The sequence below is a fragment of the Agelaius tricolor genome, unplaced genomic scaffold (assembly GCF_023055355.1).
Source record: "Agelaius tricolor isolate 1412-34295 unplaced genomic scaffold, bAgeTri1.0.p SCAF_96, whole genome shotgun sequence".
NCBI lineage: Eukaryota > Metazoa > Chordata > Aves > Passeriformes > Icteridae > Agelaius > Agelaius tricolor.
The window spans coordinates 138,350-160,723 of record NW_027269356.1 but is presented as its reverse complement, the minus strand read 5'-3'; the positions used below and the strand labels follow the sequence as shown (position 1 = coordinate 160,723).

Genomic DNA, 22,374 nt, shown 5'->3' with positions numbered 1-22,374 from the left:
CAGGAGGGAGCCGGTGTCCCCACGCTTTCCCAGGCAGGACAGAGCTCCACGAGGACCGCGCGCTGCGTTCCCCTCACAAAGCCTGCGTGAGCACTGCGTGCAGCAGAGCCAGGAGGATGGTGAGTGTGCTGCTCTGGGGGCTCCAAGCCTCGTTGGTCACCAGGAGTTTGGCTTTTATCCATTTCCTGTACTGAGACAGGCGCACGTAGATGCCGGGGTAGCGCGGGCGGCCGCAGCCCACCCCGAAGCTGGCGATGCCCACCAGGTAGAACTTGTCGGTGTCAGGGTGGTAACACACCAGGGGGCCCCCGCTGTCGCCCTACAAATGAACACCACAAAAAGCAGCAGCAGGTGAGGGTTTCCTTCCAGGAAACACCTCGGGCACTAATCAGTCTGGCTTTTTAGATGTATTTTAAGCACCTCAGTGAACTGGACAGGCACAATGACAGTAGCATGTGGGCAATTCAAGGTCAATTTGGTGTTGCTGGAAGACAGAATCAGCATCCCTGAGGTTGGAAAGGCCCTCAAGACCATCGAGTCTAACCTGATCCCCATCTTGTTACCAGACCAGAGTGCTTGTCACCCACGTCCAGCTGCTCCTTGGACACCTCCAGGGATGGGGACCACCACCTTCCTGACAGTGCCTTCCAATGCCTGACCACCCTTTCCATGGAGAAATTCCTCCTGATTCTGGTCAAGACTGCACTGACCAGAGCCCCAGGCCTGCACTGCTTCTGTTAACTGAGTTAAAGGTAATCTGAGTATCTTTTAACTCAGATTCTATTGTTTTCTCTCTGCACCTTTTCATGCCTAAACCTAATCCTTCACTCCTCACTTGATGGGGGAATTTGCCCACACGGTGTGGGAGCTCCAAGAGACCCAGTAAGGAGCACACATCCGGTGTCTTGGCCGTGTCACCTGCTCAGGGAAAACTGCTGAGAGAGGCAGGAAGTGTGTCAGACAAAGCACTTAGGATACATTATGGGGTTTCATTAGTAATGTCTCTGTGTCCCAGCTGGTGCTGCAGCTTCTGCCAGTGCTTTGGACCTGAGAACTGCCTTTTCCGAGAAGGAGGTGGTGACTGCTCACAATTTAAACAATCATGGCACATCCCTGAGCCACTTCCTAGAGCCCTATCCCTGAACCACATCCCTGAGCCTTATCTGTGTCCAGTGCTGCTCCCCAGCATAAGAACAGTGAGACATCCATGTGCTTCACACACACTGTATGGTACAGTGTCCAGTGTTTTGTCTCATTTATAATTTACTGACACCTTTATGGCATAAATATGTCACCTTCTTTATCTTTCCTCTTTGTTCACCTGTCCCTGTCATCTTTCCAATATCACCAAATTCTTTGTGTACGTTTTGACTTTGTAATCACTGTCCCAACCCTTTTATGATGTTTCCTTTGCATTTGACATGTTTCCCAGTTAGTATTTCTGCTGTTTTAATTAATCATGCTACAAATCATGATGCTGCTGAGCCTCTGGCTTGGGAGTTCCACTGAGGCAGGTGGGGCACCACCTTCCCTCTCACCTGGCAGGTGTGGCACCACTCCCCTCTCACCTGGCAGGGGTGGCACCACTCCCCTCTCACCTGGCAGGGGTGGCACCACTCCCCTCTCACCTGGCACATGTGGCACCACTCCCCTCTCACCTGGCAGGAGGGGCACCACTCCCCTCTCACCTGGCAGGGGTGGCACCACTCCCCTCTCACCTGGCAGGGGTGGCAGCACTCCCCTCTCACCTGGCAGGGGTGGCACCACTCCCCTCTCACCTGGCACGTGTAGCACCACATCCCCTCTCACCTGGCAGGTGTCGGTGCCTCCAGCCCAGGCGCCAGCACAGAGAGCTTTGTCGTTCATGAGCCCTGCGTAGCCTGCAGAGCTGTTGCACAGGCTGGGAGGGAGGATTCCCACGTGGGCTTCTTTTAGCACAGGTGAGATTTTACCTTGAAAGGAGACAGAATTCGGAAAGGTGAAATATGCTGGGGTGTGTAGCAATTTTACTGTGGGGTTTTTTTTTGTTTTGCCAGCCTAGGTGTGTTCCTGGACATGTTTAGACATGGATATGACACAGACCCTGCCTGTTGCCAATGGATTGGAATTTGAGTGGGTTAAAGGTTTGAAGACTTGGGTTGGATGTAGATTTTGCAATTCTTCCTCAGAAGAAGCATCAGTGATAATATACATGCCTTGCTCAAAATGTCAGAGGTGACTTACCAAACAGGCTCATACAATCTCAGCTGACCCCAAAACTCCCACACACCAACTGGCATTGAATTTGTGCCCAGTGGGAGTAAAGAGAGAATTGGAGGGGGTGTAGTCATTCATAAATCCCATGGGAACCCCTCAGTTCACAACGTGTGGCATCAGAATTGTTGCTTTTCAATATAATAGCTGTTTCCAGCAGCCCACGCTGACCTGCACCACGAATGGGGTGAGTTTATTTTCCTTTTTTTTCATGTTATACTTGGAAGAAAGGCTGGGAAATCTATTCCTGTGGTTACAGCTGTGTGAGTCTAACCTGCTTGTGATGGAAAACCCCTGAGAGCAGATCCTCACTGCAGAGTTAAATGACATTGTGTGAGGAGACCATAACCTGTGCAAATCCACTGAGAATCACAGAATGGTTTGGGTTGGGAGGAACTTTAAAAATCATCCAGTTCCACCCCCCTGCCATGGGCAGGGACACCTTCCACTATCCCAGGTTACTCCAAGCCCCATCCAGCCTGACCCTGGACACTTACAGGGATCCAGGGCCAGCCACAGCTGAACTGGGCAATCTGTGGCAGGGCCTCCCCACCCTCACAGGGAGGAATTTCTTCCCAAGATCTCATCTGAACCTGTCCTCTTTCAGTTTGGTGCCATTCCCCCTTGAACGGTCGGGAAAGGCCTCTAAGGTCCGAGTGCAAGGAGAGTTTATAAACCCGGGGATTTAACAGGAGGTTCAGCAGAGGCAGAGCCCCGTACCCTTCTCGGTGGTGCGTCCCCAGCCGCTGATGTAGCAGTCGGAGCTGTTCTCCAGGGGCTGCACCAGGGCAGCCGGGGCCAGGCACACGGGCTGGATGAAGAGGCTGTAGCGCACCGCCGACCTCAGCTCGAACACCGCCACGTCGTTCTCAAAGGTTTCCCTCTTGAACTCGGAGTGCACCATGATCCTCCTGATCCTCCTCCTCGCCGTGTGGCGGCTGTGCTTCTGCAGGTTGTGCACGCCCAGAACGGCCCGCCAGGAACACGGGTCCCTGCCAGAGAATTCACAGCGTTGGACATCGGTTTCACCGTTTGTTTTCACAGAGCCCTGGGATCCAGGAAGGGCTTGGGTTGGGTTGGAGGCACCTTAAAGCTCATCTTTAGGATGAGAATGCAGGTGGGTTTGACATCAGTTTCACCGTTTGTTTTCATAGAGCCCTGGGATCCAGGTATGGGTTGGACTGGAGGCACCTTAAAGCTCATCTTTAGGATGAGAATTCAGGTGGGTTTGACATCAGTTTCACCGTTTGTTTTCATAGAGCCCCGGGATCCAGGAAGGGCTTAGGTTGGACTGGAGGCACCTTAAAGCTCATCTTTAAGATGAGAGTTCAGGTGGGTTTGACATCGGTTTCACAGTTTGTTTTCATAGAGCCCCGGGATCCAGGAATTGGTTGGGTTGGAGGCACCTTAAAGCTCATCTTTAGGATGAGAATTCAGGTGGGTTTGACATCAGTTTCACCGTTTGTTTTCACAGAGCCCTGGGATCCAGGAAGGGCTTGGGTTGGACTGGAGGCAGCTTAAAGCTCATCTCATCCCACCCCTGCCATGGCAGGGACACCTTCCACTGTCCCAGGCTGCTCCAAGCCCTGTCCAGCCTTGCCTTGGACACTTCCAGGGATCCCAGCTTCTCTGAGCAACCTATACCAGGGCCTTCCTCACAGGGGGAAATTTTTTCCATTATCCCCTCTATCCCTGTCTTCTTTTGCTTATGCACCTTTAGAAATACACATTGAAAATTCCTTAGTAAATATTTCCTGGAACAAATTTGCCTTGTTACCACTCTGCCCATGTGAACGCTCCCTTTGCTATTAGTGGTTATGGCTGTTAAGGAAAATTCAGATTAAGAATTTAAGCTGACACCCAGATTTTTCCCCCCCAGCCCATCTCAGCAGGAGATAATAGTCTGAAAAAGCTGAAAACATGGTTATATTTTGGATAAAGGAAGGAGGCTTATCCCCTACAATGCTCATAAAGACTCTTCTTGCACCTAGACCTCGGAAATCCATTATCTAGAAGTAAAACAATAACTATCTAGTTAATATTAAATTTATAAATAGGGGTAGAAATTTATTAAATGAGCTTTGAATTTGGCCTGAGATGAGCTATAAAATTCAAATTAGCCTCCAAAATTAAGGCAAAAATTAAATTGATAATTTAAAGAGAAATTATATTGCAAATAAATGTTTGTTAAACGCAAACAAGGAGTTGATGTAACGAAGTCCTGATAAAGGACAACAGTTCAAGTTTTGCAGATTTTTACAGTTCACTTTCCCCCAGGTCATGGTTGAGTCAACAGTCAATGTTGACAGATGCAGATTGTGCAACTGTGGTAAAGGCTGGGAAAGAGACCAGTGCTGGGAGCTGAAATGCTCCAGAGTTGCTGTAAGTGCACTTAAAAATCTGTTCTGAGGAGTTATTACCACATTGTCAAAAAAACCTCTTAAGTGCCAAACTGTTGGTTCTGATCAACAACAAAAAAAAAGGGAAATTGGGTTAAAGCTGATTAATTGGAGTGTTTGTAATCTAAATATCACAACATTTTGTGGTGAGGTTTCGTGGTTAAGAAAACTCCATTAACCAGAAAAATCAGAGCTCTGTGGAGCAAAGCAACCCAGACTACTTTGGGGGAGTGGGCTGGGAAAGGGGAAAACCTTCCCAGAAAACCTGGCATGGGAGAGGGCCAGTGCTGTGGCCTGGTGACAAGGTGGGGATCAGGCAGAGGTTGGACTTGAAGGTCTTGGAGATCTTTTCAATCAGTGCTCCAGCCCCTTCCCCAGCCCTGTTCCTAGTTCTGGATGTGCTCCATCCCTCAATGCCTTCCTTGCTGTGAGGGGAGAACTGGACACAGCACTGGAGGGGCCTCACAGTGCCCAGCCCAGGGGGACAATCCCTGCTCTGCTCCTTTGGCCACCCTGTGACACAACTCGGGTGCCCTCGGCCTCCTTCCCCCCATCCAGGGGGCTCGGCCATGGTACCCAGGGGGTTCAGACGTTCAGACTTGGTGTCCAGGGTTCAGCCGTGGTACCCAGGGGGTTCAGCCATGGTACCCAGGGAGTTCAGCCATGGTACCCAGGGTGCTCAGCCGTGGTGCCCAGGGGGCTCAGCCGTGGTACCCAGGGGGCTCAGCCATGGTACCCAGGGGGCTCAGCCATGGTGCCCAGGGGGCTCAGCCGTGGTACCCAGGGGGCTCAGCCGTGGTACCCAGGGGGTTCAGCCGTGGTGCCCAGGGTGCTCAGCCATGGTACCCAGGGGGCTCAGCCATGGTACCCAGGGGGCTCAGCCATGGTACCCAGGGGGCTCAGCCGTGGTGCCCAGGGGGCTCAGCCGTGGTACCCAGGGGGTTCAGCCGTGGTGCCCAGGGTGCTCAGCCATGGTACCCAGGGGGCTCAGCCATGGTACCCAGGGGGCTCAGCCGTGGTACCCAGGGGGCTCAGCCGTGGTGCCCAGGGGGTTCAGCCATGGTACCCAGGGGTTTCGGCCATGGTACCCAGGGGGCTCAGCCATGGTACCCAGGGCTCAGCCATGGTACCCAGGGGGCTCAGCCGTGGTGCCCGGGGGTCACCCAGTACGTACGTCCTGCCATCCACGCAGTGGCCGGCGGTCAGCACGGCTCTCCGGCTCAGCAGGACGCCGCCGCACAGGTGCATGAAGCGGACGCCGCCGCGCAGCACCTGCAGGCTCACCACCCACGGCCAGGCGCCCTCCGGGGCCTCGTGGCCCCCCACGATCCAGGACGCCACGCTCCGGGCCACCGCCAGCTGCTGCTGACACTCTGCAAAATACAATGGGCTCCTTAGAGAGCCTGGAGGGCAAAGCTCAGCTTTTGGGGCAGTGTTTGTGGGTGCTCTGGGTTTATGGGTTGGTCTTTTTTTCTGTTGTCTCGGGGGTTTTGTTTGGTTGGGTGTTTGGGGGTTTTGGTGGGTCTTTTTTGTTGCTGATGGTGGTGGTTTTTTGTTTTTTTTTTTTTTAATTTGAGTTTGGATTTTTAAATCTCTAGCATCACCACAGCACAGGAAGGACATGGACCTGTTGGAGATGAGGCCACCAGGTTGTTTAGAGGGATGGAGCAGATCTGCTGTGAGGAAAGGCTGGGAGAATTGGGATTGTTCAGCCTGGAGGAAAAAAGCTTGGGGCTGACTTAACTGTGGCCTTCCAGGGCCTGCAGGAGCTGCAGGAGAGATGGAGAGAGACCACATAAATGGGTATGGAGTGCCAGGACAAGGGACAACTGCCAGAGGGAAGGTTAGAGGGATATTGGGAAGAAATTTCTCGCTGTGAGGGTGGGCAGGCCCTGGCACAGGGTGCCTAAAGAAGCTGTGGCTGCCATGGATCCCTGGCAGGGTTTGAGGCCAGGCTGGACGGGGCTTGGAGCACTGGGACAGTGGAAGGTGACCCTGCCATGGCAGGGATGGCACTGGGTGGCCTGTAAGGTCCCCCCCTTCCAGCCAAAACCATTCTCGGGCTCTCTGTTCCGCAGGACGCGCTGCCTCACAGATCCCGGTGTCTGGAGATCCCAGTGCTTTCTCAGCCCATGCGAAACACAGTGTATTTATCTGACTAAGGTGTATTTCTGGTGTACAGATTTGCGGTTCAGTGCGCTCGGTTGCCGCTGCTTTACGGAATTCACCAGATTTCTGTATAAACCAGAGACTCTTCCACCCCGCCTCACCCCGCTCAGGCTCTTCCCCGCTCGCTGCCCCTTTCCCCGACCCCTCCGCCCCGGCCCGGCCCCGCCGGGTCCCGGTACCGTCCGCAGGGTCTGTGGGGGCCGTCCCCGCGGGCAGGGGCCCCGCGAGCAGCAGCAGCAGCAGCGGCAGCGCGGGCCGCGCCCCTCGCATCGCCGGCGAGGGCCGAAGATGGCTGCGGGGCCTGAGGGGAGCCCCGCGGGGAGCCCCGCGGGGAACGGCCGGCGTCGGCACCGCCACCGCCACCGGCACCGCCACCGGGCCGTTGGGGCGGCGGGGACGGCGCGGGAGCGCGGACGGAGGAGCCGGTGAGGGGCGGGAGGGGCCGCCCTGGCCTCAGCGACCGCTGGCACGGAGCCCTCAGCCGGGCACAGGGTCAGGGGGTTCGCCTTCACCTGGGCACAGGGTCAGGGGGATAAACTTCACCTGGGCAGAGGGACAGGGGGCTCAGCTTCACCTGGGCAGAGGGTCAAGGGGCAAAACTTTACCTGGGCAGAGGGACAGGGGGCTCAGCTTCACCTGGGCACAGGGACAGGGGGCTAAACTTCACCTGGGCACAGGGTCAGGGGGCTCAGCTTCACCTGTGCAAAGAGTCAAGGTTTTCAGCCCTGGGCCAAGGATCGAGGGTCTCACCCTCAGCTGGGCCAAGGTTCAGGGGTCTCACCCTCACCTGGGCCAAGGTTCAGTGGTCTCAGCCTCACCTGGGCCAAGGTTCAGGGGTCTCACCCTCACCTGGGCCAAGGATCAAGGGTCCCACCCTCACCTGGGCCAAGGATCAAGGGTCTCACCCTCAGCTGGGCCAGGGGTCAGGTTTGGAGGTTCAGGTTCCATCAGGTGCAGCAGCCGTGAGGGAGCGTGGGGAGGGGGCAGCGGGTGTGATGGAGCCCCGGTGACATGCCAGCTGGGGAGCACCTGAAGGGTCCCTGTCCCGGAGTCAACCAGGCACAGACAGCAGTCCCCTTCCATTAATACATTTATTTTCTGCTTCCCAAGCTGGTTTTTGTTGTCCTGGGATCCTCCCTGGCTGCCCTGGGCTCTAGCAAGGCAGGGTCAGCAGTGCCAGGGCTTCAGGAAGGAAACAGCCTCAAGGTATACCAGGAGAGGTTTAATTAGATAAGAGGAAAGATTTCTTCATGGAAAGAGCTGTCAGGCCCTGGCACAGGCTGCCCGGGGCAGTGATGGAGTGCCCATCCCTGAAGTGTTCAAAAACCGTGGGTGTGGCACTTGGGGACGTGGTTTAGTGGTGAACACCGTGCTGGTGCTGAGTTACCGTTGGACTGTGATCCAAAAGGGCCTTTCCAGCTTTGTTGATTGTGTGATTCAGAGACACTCGGAAAATTGACCCTCTCTTCTCACCTGACAGTTTGGTTTCTGATTCAAGCCCTTCGCTGGTTACTGATATGGGCACGTGTGGAGGAGTCTGTGCCGGGCAGGGTGTGTGGGTCACCATGAGGAATTTTGGGGGACAGGGGGGCAGGACAGGGGTTACTTCACCCCGTACCCCACGATGTGCGGCGCGATGGGCATCCAGGGTATCGCCACGCTGATGTGTTGTATCTTCAGCTCGGAGAACTTTGCCTCTTCCAGATTCTTCCACAGCTCTCTCGTGAGGCAGCATCCAGCAAAGACAAGTTTCCAAGTCGGGTAACAGACTTGCTGCCAAAAATACGTCCAGCTGGAATGCTCAGCGGCCACGTGCTCCAAGAAATAGAAAGCTCCTCCCTGGGAACACAGAGTCTTCTTACAGCGGGTGTGGGGGTCACACCAAGCGGCTCCCACTTCCCCCTCCCTTCCCTTTTCCCTTTCCTTTTTCCCTTCCCTCCGTTAGCTGGAATTAATGAAAGAAGGAAAATGTCCAGAGATTCAAAATGCCCGTTCAAAAAGCACAAAGGACTGACTTATTTGATCCCTCTTTTATTCTAGCAATAGTTTGTTGTGGTTTTGTTTCAATTAGTTGCTAGCATGACCGTTTTTTTGGAATTAAGTGATCTTTAAGGTCCCTCTCAACCCAAACCATTCCATGGTTCTATGAAAATGCTACTTTAAAGGCTGAAAGTCTGTTTTAAGCTCAAACCAACTCTTTTTCACTTGTTTATTGTTTGTCCATTTTGTTTTGGGGTTTTTTAAATTTTTTTTTTTTTATGTTTTTTTTGGTTGGTTGGTTATTTTCCCCCTTTCCTTGCTCATGGTACCTCTAGAGCAGAAGTTAAGGGTAGTGCCAGGCTCTTTGCAGGTACTCACCGGCCGGAGCACTCGGAGCACTTCCCTCAGGGTGCTGCTGACGCTGTGCACGGAGCAGAGCACCAGGGTGCAAACCACAGCATCCACCGAGCCGCTGGGCACCTGCCGCAGGTCCTCTCCCGCAGCCACCAGGAACTGCTCGTAGTGGAGGTGCTGGTTCTTCTTCATGTTTCTGGAGAGGCCCTCCTGGAAGTTGGGGTTGATGTCGCTGCAAGTGACTCTGCAGCCCGCTGGGTAGAACTGGAAGTTGGAGCCACTGCCGGTGCCGATCTCCAGCAGGCGCAGCTCCCCGGAGGGGCCCCTGAAGTCAGGCAGATTGCGGAACAGCTCCTGCTTGTACTTCTTTGACTTCTTGTCGTGAGCTCCAGAAATCTTTTCTAAGAAGAAGGGAAAGAAGACCTTCCTGCAGAAAGGCTCCCAGATGCCCAGGAAGGACAGCAGGTAGACGGGCCAGGCCAGCAGTGCCAGGCCAGCGCGGAGCAGGAGGGCGCTTGCAGTGGCCTCTGCCATTTTCAGCGTGGGCAGAGGATCTGTGCAGAGCAGAACTGCTTCTCCTGTGTGGCAGAGCTCCGGGAGCCCAGTCAGAGCTGCATTTGTGTCCTCTCAGAGTACATTCAGCTGCTTGGGTTGCTCTGGTGGATGCCTTTCTCCAGCTGATTTCTCAGTCCGGTCACAGGCGAGGACTGAGCAGTGCAGGTGCAGCCAAGCAGTGACCAGAGTCCAGGGGAGGAGCTGCCAGTTTGTTCCCAAGTGGGACAAGCTGGGCAGCACAACTTGGTGTGTAACCCCAGGCAAAGTTCTGCAAGTGCCCTCCTTCAGTTCCGGGTGCAGTCGCGCCTCTTAAAGCAGCCCGTGCTGCCCTCAGCTGAGCTCAGGATCTCTGCAGGAATTTTGTCAGGGCTTTGATTAATGTTTCAGTTCAGAGTTGTTAGGGAGTTGATTTTCCAGCTGCTGGGAGCTGCTGGGTTTGCTCAGCAGCTCTGTGCTCTCTCTGAACAGCAGTTTGAAGTCTTTGCAGTTTGAGGACACCTTAAATCTTTTGGTGGGTAAGAACGGGCTCCCAGTGATCTTCCAGACTGATGGAAATCATGGACAGAGATAAAACAATTTATTCATTCATTAGTTCTGCATGCAGCATGTGGAGTTTGGGTTTTTATGTGGGTCGAATCGACACTGACCACTCCACAAACACATTCTGGAAGACTTTGTCAGCTTTGCAGTTGACAGTTTTCCAAAGGATTTGGTGGCAGTGTGGGTCAGCCATTAACAGGTGACAGCTCTGCTCCCGGTGGCAGGAGGATCCAAGGTCCTTAATAGCCTTGGAACAGTTCTGCTGGGGGTGCGTTGGAGTTTTGCTTTCCTGGGAAAGCCACCGGTGTGTCTCCACTTCCCTCTGGTGGCAATAAAGCAAATTAAAGCCAGGAGTAATTAGGTGCTCCATTAATGATCTCTGTTGTATCTTCATGCCTCCACCTTGTGGCAGCTACAAACAGATTGAACAGTGGGAATCACTGAATCGTTTATGGAAAAGAGCTCCAAGATGGAGTCCAAGTTTTGGTTACTCTGTGGTGCACCAAATACAGGCAGTAATGGATATGGGGTGACGATGATGATGGTGATGGACACAGGGATGATGATGGACTCAGGGATGATGATGAAAATGGACACAGGGGTAATGATGATGATGATGGACACAGGGATGACCTTGGTGGACACGGATGATGATGATGGTGATGGACACAGGGATGATGATGATGATGATGGTGGTGATGATGATGATTATGATGGACACAGGGATGATGGTGATGGACACAGGGATGCTGATGATGGTGATGGGCACAGGGATGCTGCTCACGATGGACACACGGGTACCGCTGATGATGGTGATGGACACAGGGATACCGGTGATGATGGTGATGGGCACAGGGATACCGGTGATGGGCACAGGGATGCCGCTCACGGTGGACACACGGGTACCGCTGATGGTGATGGACACACGGGTACCGGTGATGATGGTGATGGGCACAGGGATACCGGTGATGATGGTGATGGGCACAGGGATACCGGTGATGGGCACAGGGATGCCGCTCACGATGGACACACGGGTGCCGCTGATGCTGACGCCGGGCCAGGCCCGGGGGTTCCCCGCTCCCCCCGCGCCGCTCCCGGTGCCTCCGGAGCGCCCCCCTGCGGCGCGCGCGGGGCGGGCGGGGGCCGGGCCGGCCGGGCGGGGGGAGCGCCGGGAGCGCACCAAGATGGCGACACCCGCAGTCCCTCCCGCAGCTCCCCCCGCGCCGCAGTCCGGCAGCGCCGCGCCGGGGCCGCGCTGAGCCCGCCCGACACGGTGAGTCGCAGCCCCCGAGACCCCCGCGGGCTCCAGCAGCAGCTCCCCTCGCTTGCTGTCCCGCTGGCTCCATCCCCCCCGTAGCCCTTGGCACAGCTCCCCCGGGGGCTCTGCCGCAGAGCGCGGCCCGGAGAGCCCCGGGGACACCGGCGGCGGCTTGTGGGGCGGTGCGGGGGAGGAGGGCCTGGGGAGCCCCCAGCCCCAAATCCGCCGCGTGAGGGGAGTCCCCGAGCCCTGCCCCTCAGCCATCCCCTCGCTGGATGCCCGGGCACCCCGCACCCAGGGAAGGGGGTCGGGGGCCGGTTCGGTGCCCGCTCAGCACTGCCCGCGGGGCTCCGGCAGCCGCTGCCCCGGCCGGGGAGGGACCGTCCGCCGCAGCCCGAGGCCCCCGGCCCTGCGGGGAGTGGGGGGGACGGTGCCGGGCCCGGGATCAGCGTCCCCCGGCCGGCGGGCTGGCTCTGGGAAGGGGCAACCACCCCCTGCGCCCACCCTGGACCTGGAGCCCCGTCTGGGCCCCGTCCTTCCATCCTCCCGTCTGTTCCTGCATCCCTCCCTGCATCCGTGCCTCCATCCCCCCTCCACCCCACGGCCTGGGGGGCTCACGGGACCCTCCTCCCACGCCCCAAATTCGGGGCCGTGCTCTGTGCATGGTAGGAAGGGAGAGCCCGAGTTCTGCTGGATGTCCCTTCCCCCTCGGCCCTCGCTGCAGCGCTGCTCTGTCCCTCCACCACCCCCTGCTCCCACCGCTCGGCATGCAGAGCTTCCCCTCCCAGAGAGGGGGGATTTTGGAGGACAGGAGGGTTTTTTTTGGTGGGGGGAGACGGGCAGGGGGATGCATGGGGCAGTGTTGGTGTTCCAGCTGACCCAGATGTTGGGTCAGCATCGTGGTTGTGCATCTTCCTTCCCTCTTTCCTTCCGCCACAGATTTTGGGGGGGATGGTGAGGGCAGATTTGGTTTATATTATTTTTTCCCTTCCTGCTGGGAGGGAATTGCACATTCACGAGGTTTTTCTATTAAAAAATCTGGGTGTCTTCCTCCCCTCCCCCTGCGTTCTGGTGCAAACCGATGCCCAGCTGATGTGGGGGTGGGGACACCGGGAGCCGCTCCACGGCAGCGGCTGCGGATGAGCCGGGGTGAAGTCGGAAAAGTCTGGCAAGGGGAGTGAGTGTGTGTGCAAGGGGCGGCAGCCGCATCCGGACCCCCGGGCCCTGAGCTGAACTGTGGAGGGTGATCCCGGCTGCGGGGGGATCGTCCCTGTCCCCCCCGTGCCGTGTCGCAGCGGTCGGCGGGAGCCCCCCGAGGGCCGCGCAGGTGGGGCGGGTTCCGCGGCTCCGGCTGAGCTTGTGCCGTGTGTGCCCGGCTAACCCGGCCCCGGCACACTGCAGCATTCCACCCGCGCCGGCAGCCGTGACCGGGACGTCCTCTTTTCACACCGGGAAGCTTTAATTGCGAGGAGCGGGGGGGCGCGGGGTCCCTGTCCCCCTCCTGCCGCTGCCTTCCGAGGCGGAGAGGGAGGAAGGCGTGACCGTGCTGGTTTTCCAGGGCAGTCCCGCTTTGGAGGGACGGGGCCTGGAAATGGCCCTGTGCTCCTGTGTCGGTCACGGAGGTTCTGGGAAGCTCTGGGGCCGGTTCCTCCAGCGGTGCCCGGTGTGGGTGTGGGTGAGGCTGGAGGGGCCCGTGGGACACTCCCCGTGCCCATTACTGTCCCCTCGGGCCGACACCGCCCTCCGCATCTCTTCAGGGGCAGCCAAGTAAAGTTGGTGAAGCTGTTCAGGATCTCTGCATAGCCCTGGGCGTGGGGACTCGGTGCCGTTGAGGGTAACAAGCCCCTGCACTCCCTTGGGACCTTTCCCTGCTGGGTCTGTCCTAAGGCCTTCCAGAGCCCCAGTGCAGGGGTTTTCCACCCTTTGTGTGGTTAGAAAGTCCCTGTTCTTCACTTTGGCGTTTTATATAGAACTAACAACGTGCCCAAAGGTTTCTTTGATCATTTTAACGTGTTTGGGTGCTTCTGCAGTGTTGTTCGCTCAGGGTGGAGGACCTGGAGCCATCACAGATAATTTAATCAGTTATATAAGCTTGTATGTATGGCTTAGATGTAGATCATGGTATAGATACTGTACTGCTCAGTGGAACAATTATAATCCTGTGGCTATTTGGTGGGAGGAGGTTTCTAATAGGCAAGAGGGTGAACGATCACGTGCCTCAGGAAATGGAGCATGGCTGTGCCTTCATTCTGTTAAATAAAGCAGAAACAAAGTCAGCATTGAATGGAAATGAAGTAGCTTCAAACCATAAATCACAGCATCATCTTCTCCCATTTGGTGCCATGTCTGTGCTTGGTGGTGGGGCTGCCCAAGTGTGTTTTTCATTAGAATGACCTGGTCTGGGTTTCCTGGTGGGTGGAGAGTTGCTGTTTTTCAATGGCTCAGAGGTGGCCCTGAGGCTGTGTGGCCCCATGGGCTCCTGCTGTCACATGGTGGCCCTTCAGCATCGATCGCCTTCCCCAGGCTGCTGCAACTCCATTGACATCGACAGATACTGGATCAATAATTTACTGTTGAGTTCAGAGCCATGGGCTGGGTTAGAGCTGGAGCAGTGAAACAACAAAACGAGTTGGGAGCAAGCACAGGGGAGCAATTTCAGGAATCACAGAGAGGAAAGGCACGTGGTGGCTCGTGTTGGTGATGGTGGGGTGGAGAGCTGGTCCTTTTGGGACATTGGCTGGAATCTGGTGGGGTCCAGGAGTGCTTGGACTGCCCCTCTTGTGCCTCGTTATCCCATTGCTGTGCAGAGCTGGAGAATACAAGTAGGGAGAAGTGGCTTCCTGCTGCAGGAGTGCATTACAAAACCTCCCTGACATGAGCTCGGCTTCCAGCCTGGCTTTTAACACTTCACATGTTCTCCTGGCTTAGGCAAAAGTCTCTCCTTTTCAGGAGGGATTTCTCCACAGAAGGAGTGGTCAGGCATTGGAAGGGGCTGTCCAGAGATTGGTGGGGTCCCCATCCCTGGAGGTGTGCAGAGAATGACTGGACATGGCACTGAGTGCTCTGGGCTGGGTGGCAAGGTGGGCATTGCTCACGGGATGGACTTGATGAACTTGGAGGGCTTTTCCAGCCTCACTGATTCTGGGATTCTGGCTTGAAATGCTGTTCCAAATTTAGAGCAACTTCTGCCTTCCCTTGCCTCAGCCTTGTCCTGTAACTGTTATTCCTGCCTAGTGGAGCACGCCAGAAAATGGGAGATTTTGAGGAGAAAGAGCAGCCAAAGCTGGGACTTTGCTCCTTCCTGAACAGAGCCATTTCAAAATTCAGAGTTCTTGCTACCCTCTGAAAGTCCCATTCCATGCTTCTGGTATTCTGCCCCAGCCAGGAGGTGTGAGGAGTTTGTCATGAACTCTACTGAGAGGTGATTTGGGGAGGAATGTTTGTTGAGTACTGCCTAACACTGCTGAATTGTCCAGCTAGTGGTGGTGAAGTTACAGGAATAGCTACACAGGTGGTCTTAAAGTTGTGGAAATAAACCTTTGATTGCTGGAGAGGGGAGCAGTGAGTGGTGGGGAGTGAGCAGGGGAGGCTCAGGGGGGATTTTCCTCAGGCTGAGCCTCCTCACTGTAAGGTCTCTGACACCCAGGTGGGAAAATGCCCTGGAAACAGGAGGTTGGATGGCAAATGTGGCCATCCCAGTGGTGTTCCCAGTTTCTGGCCTGTTGAGTGGAATCGGTGGCAGGATGGTGATGTCAAGACAGGCAGGAATAGCTGACAGGAGTGGAGGGAGGTGTTTGTCTGACCAGATATTCAGGGGGTGATGAGGAGGGGAGAAAAGTGTCCCTCCACAGGGAAAGCTGGGTTGTGTTCCAGCACACAGGAATTTTTAACAGAGCACTAGAAGGGAGCTGTTTATTCTCCCCCCCTTTCATATTTGCCCCCTTTGTACTCAAACCATCTGAGTGCTCCACAACAAGGAATTAATCCCCCCAAAATTACAGTGTAAAATAACCATTCCCTGACTCCTGTTTTATGGGTCATGGATGGGCTGAATGAACCGAACAAGGAATTAAGTGTGGGTTAGTGGCTGAACTCTTGCACAAAAGCTATTTTGAGCAGTTCTTTGTTCAGAAGTTGGAATTTAAAAGGGGGAAGTGGAAGCGCTTCAGGTTGTTTGGTTTGTGAACCTCCAAGTTCTGTGTGAGCTTGGAGATAAACACAGGCTGGCCTGGAGTAAGGACAGAATAGGGAGTTGGGGATTAACTAATTAACTAGGATTAACTAGTTCTGATTCTTGTAACTTACTGAGGGATGTTACTGAGGGCACCCAGCTGCTGGGAGGGAGGGAGGACCCTGCAGGAATCGGTCTTTAGTCGCTCTTCGTTAAAGTGTTGTTAATTAACAATGTTTTCTGTGTGGCCAGGTTGGACAGGGCTTGGAGCAGCCTGGGGTGGTAGAAGGTGCCCCTGCCCATGGCAGGAGGGGGAACAGAATGAGCTTTAAGGTCCCTTCAAACCCAAACCACTCAACCATTCGATGATTCTGATATTTTTCTGTTGCTGTTGGTTGCTTCTTCTCTTCCCTCTGTACGTTTCTGTTCTTTTTTTTTACTCTTAGAGGTGTGTGTGTCCAAGTTCAGGCCTTTTGTGGCCATTTCAATACCATTTCCCTGCCCTTGACCTCTCCTGTTGAGCCGAGCACTGGGAACTCCCACGAGGTTTTACACAGGGTGGGGAAACACCCAGCACCAAGCAAAAAATGCTGCTTGGGAGTGGAAATATTTCCTTTTTCTTACGCTTTGTCGCATCAAATGTGCCATGAGAGCTTTCCTCAAGGAAAGGTCCCTCCTTCACTGCTGCTGGTCACAACACTGACCCTTCCCATTGATAAACTTGGCCTGTTCTGGACACAGGACTCACTGCAGGTGGGGATTGGAGGCTGAAAGCCACTTCCAGCCGTGGATTTCCCCATGGGTGGATATTTTGCGCTTGCTTGGAGCCTTTTAGGCTCTCCTGCAGCAGGATTTCAGGGTGCTGTTCATCTACACCACATTTTCCTTCCTGCCTCAATCCTCATGTTGGAATCAAGAGGCACCTGTGTCCATGTGGGTTCTATAAAAATTCACACAGAAGGTTCTCTCTGCCTCAAAGACACACTGTGAATGGCTGACTCCTGGTAATTAATAAAGGAAGAAGTGTATTAAAGCAAGGAAATTGCCTCAAAAGTGTTTTTTAATTTATTTTGATGATCAGCTTGAATAATTTATTGGAATATTTCATAATGTAGCAGTAAATGGACTGCTGGGAACATTTAGGAAAAAATAAGTAAGTCTTAGCAATTGGGCACCTCAGTGCAGCAGTTTCTGGTGGAAAATCTTTGGCCTTTGAGCAGTGTGTGTGTTGTGTGGCCCCAGATCCCAGCTCCCAGGATGAGTTCCTGGCTCCCTGGCAGTGGCTGGGAGCAGCAGTGCAGTGTCACCCCCAGTGCAGGGATCCATGGGTCCCTAACCCAGTCACCTCTAGTGCAGCTCCCCTGCATGCTGAGTCTCTGGCACTGCTGCTTTTGGCAGCGTGGTGCCGTTCCCAGTGCAGTTCTCCGTGGGTAAAACTGGAAAAAAACCGTGTCACGATTTTCAGAACCTTTCTCTTGGTAACAGGTTGAAAAACCTGGTGTGGGAAGGGCCAAAATAAATGCTGGGATATATCCACCAATCCCAGCAGGACCATTCCTGGTTGGAAAATAACATTTACAAGGTTTTTAGCTTCCAGAAGCTTTACCAGGCTCTCCTACTTCTCCTTGATGAAGATGAGCTGGAGCCACACATCTTACTTTGCCCATTACCTTAATGGGGGATCATTTATTGGGAAAACAAATGAAGTCAGGACAGGCAAGACCATCCCAAGGAGAGAGACCCTCAGGTCCCTGTTGTGTGTTGATGCTACACAAGGAACAGCCCTGTAAGTAATTCCAGAATGCCAAAATGTGGAGAAGCTGCTGCCATGTGCAGCTGTGAACCAGATTTGGGGAGTGCTGTTGGTTTGTTGGGTTTGGTTGTGTTTTTCCCTTTAAATGGGCAGTCAGCTGAGCTGGTGCCTCCAGTTGTGGGTTGTGTAATTTTGCACAAATTCCTTCATGCCTTCATTTATTCCCTTTTTTATGCTGTGTCCCTGAGCTACTTTGGTTTCTAAATTCAGGCCTTACATATTTATCTGTGCCATTCAATTAGACCACATCCCCAATGCTGCTCTATAGTTTCACAGTATGTGGGAAATTTGGTAATTAAATGCATGCAAATGCTGCAAGAATAGAATAAATTAATTTTCCTTAATATCAGCAGGCCATTTGGTGATGTCTCAGAGATATTGTGACCAAGATACTGGCCCTTCTCTCCCCTTCTTGCCATCTTTTTTGAGTCTTTACTATTATTGCTCCAGAAATACCCAGTCAGGTTTATAGGAAGAGAATCCTGGCACTCTGGAATTACATAAGGAGGGAGATCTGTACTCCAGGATTTTTTGGATCTCCAAATAAAAACTGAGCTGGAAGACAGCATTTGAGCCCTAGGTGTGTGTTTCAGATTGATGTGAGGATCAGGGTGTGGAGGTTGTGTCACAGCAGTTGCAAGGGATAACCTGAGATCCCTCTCAATGGTTTGTACCGGCTGTTCCAGCTTTGGAAATGCCGTGCTGAGGGCTGGCACCTCCAGGTATTCTTCCCAAGGACTCCGTTATTTATTGGGTTTTTATTTGTTCCTGAAGCCCACTGCGCTCCAGAGAGTTGAGTTCAGCTTCCCTGAGCTCCTCCCACGTGAATCCAGCACCATCCTCATGGCCTGGGCAGGCTGGGGGTGCTTGACCTCATGCTGAAATAGCTGAATTTTAACAGTTCAACCCCGTGTCACAGTTTCCAAGGAATCCAAAAGTCATTTTTTTCTCCAGATCTTTAATATTTATTTGGATGCTGTGTTTGTGTTGCTTTAAAAGATCTGACCTTACTGCTTATCTTTTTCCTTGCTTGAGGGACCCTATCCCAGGCAGCTCTGAGATTTGTTCTGTGCCACATCCTCACGGTTTTTGTGCCATATCCTCATGGTTTTTGTGCCATATCCTCATGGTTTTTGTGCCATATCCTCATGGTTTTTGTGCCATATCCTCATGGGTTTTTGTGCCATATCCTCACAGGTTTTGTGCCATATCCTCATGGTTTTTGTGCCATATCCTCATGGGTTTTGTGCCATATCCTCATGGGTTTTTGTGCCATATCCTCATGGTTTTTGTGCCATATCCTCATGGGTTTTTGTGCCATATCCTCACAGTTTTTGTGCCTTTCCTCTTGGCTTTGGTGTTTGGGTCCCTCCCTGAGCACCGTGCCGGGGCTGGGTTCTCTTCCAGCCTGCAGCACTGCAGTGCTGTTGCATCAGTGCAGGGTTTCTGTCATCCCTCTCTCCCTTGGCCTCTTCTGGAGTGAGAGCAGGCTGCCGAGGTAGCAGCAGCTCAGAAGTGCAGGGTATTCCTGGTGTCCCTGCTGCTGGTTCTGGAGCTGGCACGAGGAGCAGAGCTGCAGAGCTCTGGTGGGCGGCTGCATTCGGGGGAACCAATTTCCTCCCAGCTCTGCTGTGAGCATGAAGTTGCTTTTCTGAGTGCTTTTTCCAGAATAGTTTGTGTTCAGGAGGGCCCAAGTTGGGGGGGCCACCAGTGGGGCTGGGGGAGATCCTACAAGCTGCTTCTTGCTTGTAGAACTCATTGAAGTGGCACCTTGGGCAGTGGCAGGAGGCTTCATCCAGCTGTGGTGTGCACGTGCCTGGAGCTCATTTTGGGAATGAAACCAGCAGCTCTGCTCCTCACCCTGAGGCCTTCAGTTTTACCTTTCATATTTTCCAGACTCTGTACTGCATTGGTACAGAGCTCTGAACTTCATATGAAGTGTTTTAGCCAGTTCTCCTCACAGTTCAGACAGACAGAACAGTCCTTTTCCAGCCCCAGGACCAAGGACAGAGCTGCAGCTTCAGGCCCAAAAAGTGTAAACAACAGGGAATTAAAGAGAGCAATCTGTGAGGATGGGACTGCATAACCTGGAGCTAGAACTGGACAATTAACCCAATATAGAAATGGACCAAAACTTATTAAAGTGTGGAAACTGGTGTCCATCTTGGGTGGAGTCACGGCCGGGCTCTTGTGCTGCCCAAGGTGGATCCATTGAGGAGATCCTTTTAATAAATCCATAATTTATTCTTTAACTGTGTCTAGCTCTGTTCCAGGAACCTCTCAAGGCATCACCTACAGCTTCAGGGCCTGAAAAGTATAAATAAAAGTTTTTAATTGTATGAAAACTCGTGACTCTGAGTCCATCTTGGGTGGAAAAAAGAGTCACGGCCAGGCTCTTGTGCTGCCCAAGGTGGATCCATTGAGGAGATCCTTTTAATAAATCCATAATTTATTCTTTAACTGTGTCTAGCTCTGTTTCAGGAACCTCTCAAGGCATCACCTACAGCTTCAGGGCCTGAAAAGTACAAATAAAAGTTTTTAATTGTATGAAATCTCGTGACTCTGAATCCGTCCTGGGTGGACAGTGAACCAAGAGCCAATGAGCCATCTTGGGCGTAGCCCTGGCCAGGCTCTTGTGCTGCCCAGAGGGGATCCTGTAGAGGCCTTTTGAATAATAAATTCCTGCTTTATTCTTCATCTAGCTCTGTTCCAAGGCATCTCCTCCATGGGGCTGTGACGAGCGGGGCTCCCCGTGCCTCTGCCCGTGCTGTTCTCACCTGGTGCCCGTGTTTTCTGCCCGCAGAGCTGACCTGCCCGGGGTGCAACATCTCTAAAGAAGCTGCTGCAGGATGAAAAGATGGCAGCGCGGCTGCTCGCACCACCAGGCCCCGAGAGTTTTAAACCCTTCACTCCGGAGTCCCTGGCCAACATCGAGAAACACATCGCGGAGCTGAAGAAGAAGCAGCGCTCCAAGCAGGACAGCAGCCACCGGGACGACGATGAAGACAGCAAACCAAAACCAAACAGTGACCTTGAGGCGGGCAAGAATTTGCCTTTCATCTACGGGGACATCCCTAAAGGGCTGGTTGCTGTGCCACTGGAGGACTTTGACCCTTATTATATGACCCAGAAAGTGAGTCTGCAAGGAAGGAGTTGCTAAAGCGCCTTTTTTTCCTTGGGAGCTTACAAGTTTGGGTGTGGTTTGAAGAGAAGATAAAGGAAGGGAGTCTTGGATGGGGATGGTTTGGTTGCTTTGTTTTCTTACATGTTTTTCTGTGGGGTTTAATAGAGGTGATATGATTGCCTCGATCACATCAGTCTTTAAGGGTGGAGTTAGGAGAGCAAGCTCTGGAAACTAAAAATAGTTCAGGTAGTGCTATTGTGCCAATTTTAACCATCAGGGCAATAAGAAGAATTTAATTGAGAGGTAACAGTAAAGGTTTCAGTGTGTATTTCATCACCTACATGGAATTCAGTCTGAAGTTGATGGTTATGAAGCACTGGGTCACCGAATCATGGCAAAAAAAGGAGACTAATTAACTCACTTTCATCTTAATTTTTATTTGTCTAAGGTGATGTAGCAGGAAGCATTTATGGGTGCTGAGGTGTTCGAAGAGATGGTGTCATGAGGGAGTGGTGGACAAACTCTGCTGGTGATGGAATGAGGAACACGGTCCCTGATTTTATTCGAAGGCAAAACCGAAGTTCTTTAGTGTTTAATTTCATTGCTTTCTTTGATACAAGTCCAATTGAGGCAGCTGAGGCAGTCACCATCTCAGCTGAGGCTCGGCTGTGCCTCTGGGGGAGCTGCAGGTTGAGCTGTGATGTGGCTGTTCAGGACTCAGAATTGGCTGCGTGTGCAATCTGTGTCATGGGTGACCAATGAGTTTGGTCAGAGTTTGGTCAGAGTTTGGTCAGAGTTCTTGTTGGGACAGACGTTTGTGCCACGCTCAGAAGGGACTCTGAGGCTGGCAGGGCATCATTCACGTGAAATCAGCTGAATGTGAGGAGTGATGAGTGTAACTGACCCTTCCTTACTGTGTTCACACTGATTAATTTAATTAATTAATCAGTCAATTAATCCTTGTGTCCAGAGTGCTGAGGGCAGGTTCTGAGTCAGAACAGGGCTGTGAAATTTGGGGATCTGTGTCCTGCATGGTGGTGCCCAGCTGATGTGCTCCTCCAGGAGAATGCACTACCAGGAGCTGCTGTGGGAAGAGGCTCCAAAATTTGCCCTGAACCGGGACAAATATCCTCAGGAATACTCTTTATTTATTAAACAAATATTTTCTCTTTATTCAACCAATCTGGCTCTGATGAGAGCAGGTCATGGACTTGCAGGATTGGGGTTGGGAGGGACCTTAGAGCTCATCCAGTGCTCATCCATGGCAGGGACACCTTTCCCTGTCCCAGGCTGCCCCAAGCCCTGTCCAGCCTGGCCCTGGGCACTGCCAGGGATGCAGGGGCACCCACAGCTGCTCTGGGCACCTGTGCCCACCCTCCCCACCCTCACAAGAGAACTCCCAAGGCCTCTCAACCCCTTTTTCCCACCTCAGAGGTGTTGGGAAATGTCTGTGGTCCCACTGCCAGAGTGCTGCAGCCTCTCTGTGTCTGTGAGGTGGAGGGGTGGTGGCAGTGGGAGAATTGGGCTGATTTGTGTTTTTTTCTGGCTGAAGGAGGGGGGCAGCGCTCCCTGGTTCTCAACGTTCCACCCCAAAAGGAGGCACAGGGAACCCCCTTATCCCTCCTGCTGCATCCGTCTCCCTCCGCCTTTGCCTCCCAACACGAGGCTATTAATAACCCTTTCATTTTGAGAGGAAGAAATGAGCTGCATTCCCCCTCTGAAGGCATCTGTCACATCTCTGGGAGCGCCGTGTGGAAT

At 53.4% G+C, this 22,374-nt stretch overlaps 3 protein-coding genes across 5 annotated transcripts in view; 1 reads left to right on the top strand and 2 right to left on the bottom strand.

Moving 5' to 3' along the window:
- Nucleotides 1-55: 55 nt before the first annotated feature.
- TMPRSS12 (transmembrane serine protease 12) lies at nucleotides 56-7,091 on the bottom strand. The gene is made up of 5 exons (XM_071418881.1): nucleotides 7,001-7,091; nucleotides 5,827-6,025; nucleotides 2,974-3,245; nucleotides 1,810-1,952; nucleotides 56-319 (listed from the first exon to the last, which is right to left on the bottom strand). Exons 1-5 carry the CDS (start codon nucleotides 7,089-7,091, stop codon nucleotides 74-76), a joined length of 951 nt encoding a protein of 316 aa, XP_071274982.1. The 3' UTR covers nucleotides 56-73.
- Nucleotides 7,092-7,898: 807 nt separating this feature from the next.
- TMT1A (thiol methyltransferase 1A) lies at nucleotides 7,899-11,343 on the bottom strand. The gene is made up of 3 exons (XM_071418889.1): nucleotides 11,244-11,343; nucleotides 9,180-10,662; nucleotides 7,899-8,660 (listed from the first exon to the last, which is right to left on the bottom strand). Exons 2-3 carry the CDS (start codon nucleotides 9,687-9,689, stop codon nucleotides 8,424-8,426), a joined length of 747 nt encoding a protein of 248 aa, XP_071274990.1. The 5' UTR covers nucleotides 9,690-10,662; nucleotides 11,244-11,343; the 3' UTR covers nucleotides 7,899-8,423.
- A 40-nt stretch (nucleotides 11,344-11,383) lies between these two features.
- The window catches only part of SCN8A (sodium voltage-gated channel alpha subunit 8), a 57,283-nt gene continuing 46,292 nt past the window's right edge, over nucleotides 11,384-22,374 (top strand). For all 3 annotated transcript variants that reach the window (XR_011677390.1, XM_071418886.1, XM_071418885.1), the window contains exons 1-2: nucleotides 11,384-11,523; nucleotides 20,296-20,625. Coding sequence is in view for 2 of the 3 variants with exons in the window: in XM_071418886.1 (XP_071274987.1) it covers nucleotides 20,350-20,625 (276 nt within the window). In the remaining variant the exon portion in view is untranslated. The remainder of the gene's footprint in view (nucleotides 11,524-20,295; nucleotides 20,626-22,374) is intronic.

Bases quoted from the DNA above. Each gene is read 5' to 3' on its own strand.
- TMPRSS12 (XM_071418881.1), bottom strand. From the start codon at position 7,091: ATGCGAGGGGCGCGGCCCGCGCTGCCGCTGCTGCTGCTGCTGCTCGCG. The intron at 1,953-2,973 runs GTACGGGGCTCT...TCTCCTTTCAAG, and splicing joins GGGACGCACCACCGAGAAGG to GTAAAATCTCACCTGTGCTA. The intron at 320-1,809 runs GTGAGAGGGGAT...GTTCATTTGTAG, and splicing joins GAGGCACCGACACCTGCCAG to GGCGACAGCGGGGGCCCCCT.
- TMT1A (XM_071418889.1), bottom strand. From the start codon at position 9,689: ATGGCAGAGGCCACTGCAAGCGCCCTCCTGCTCCGCGCTGGCCTGGCA. The intron at 8,661-9,179 runs GTGAGTACCTGC...CTGTGTTCCCAG, and splicing joins TGCTCCGAGTGCTCCGGCCG to GGAGGAGCTTTCTATTTCTT.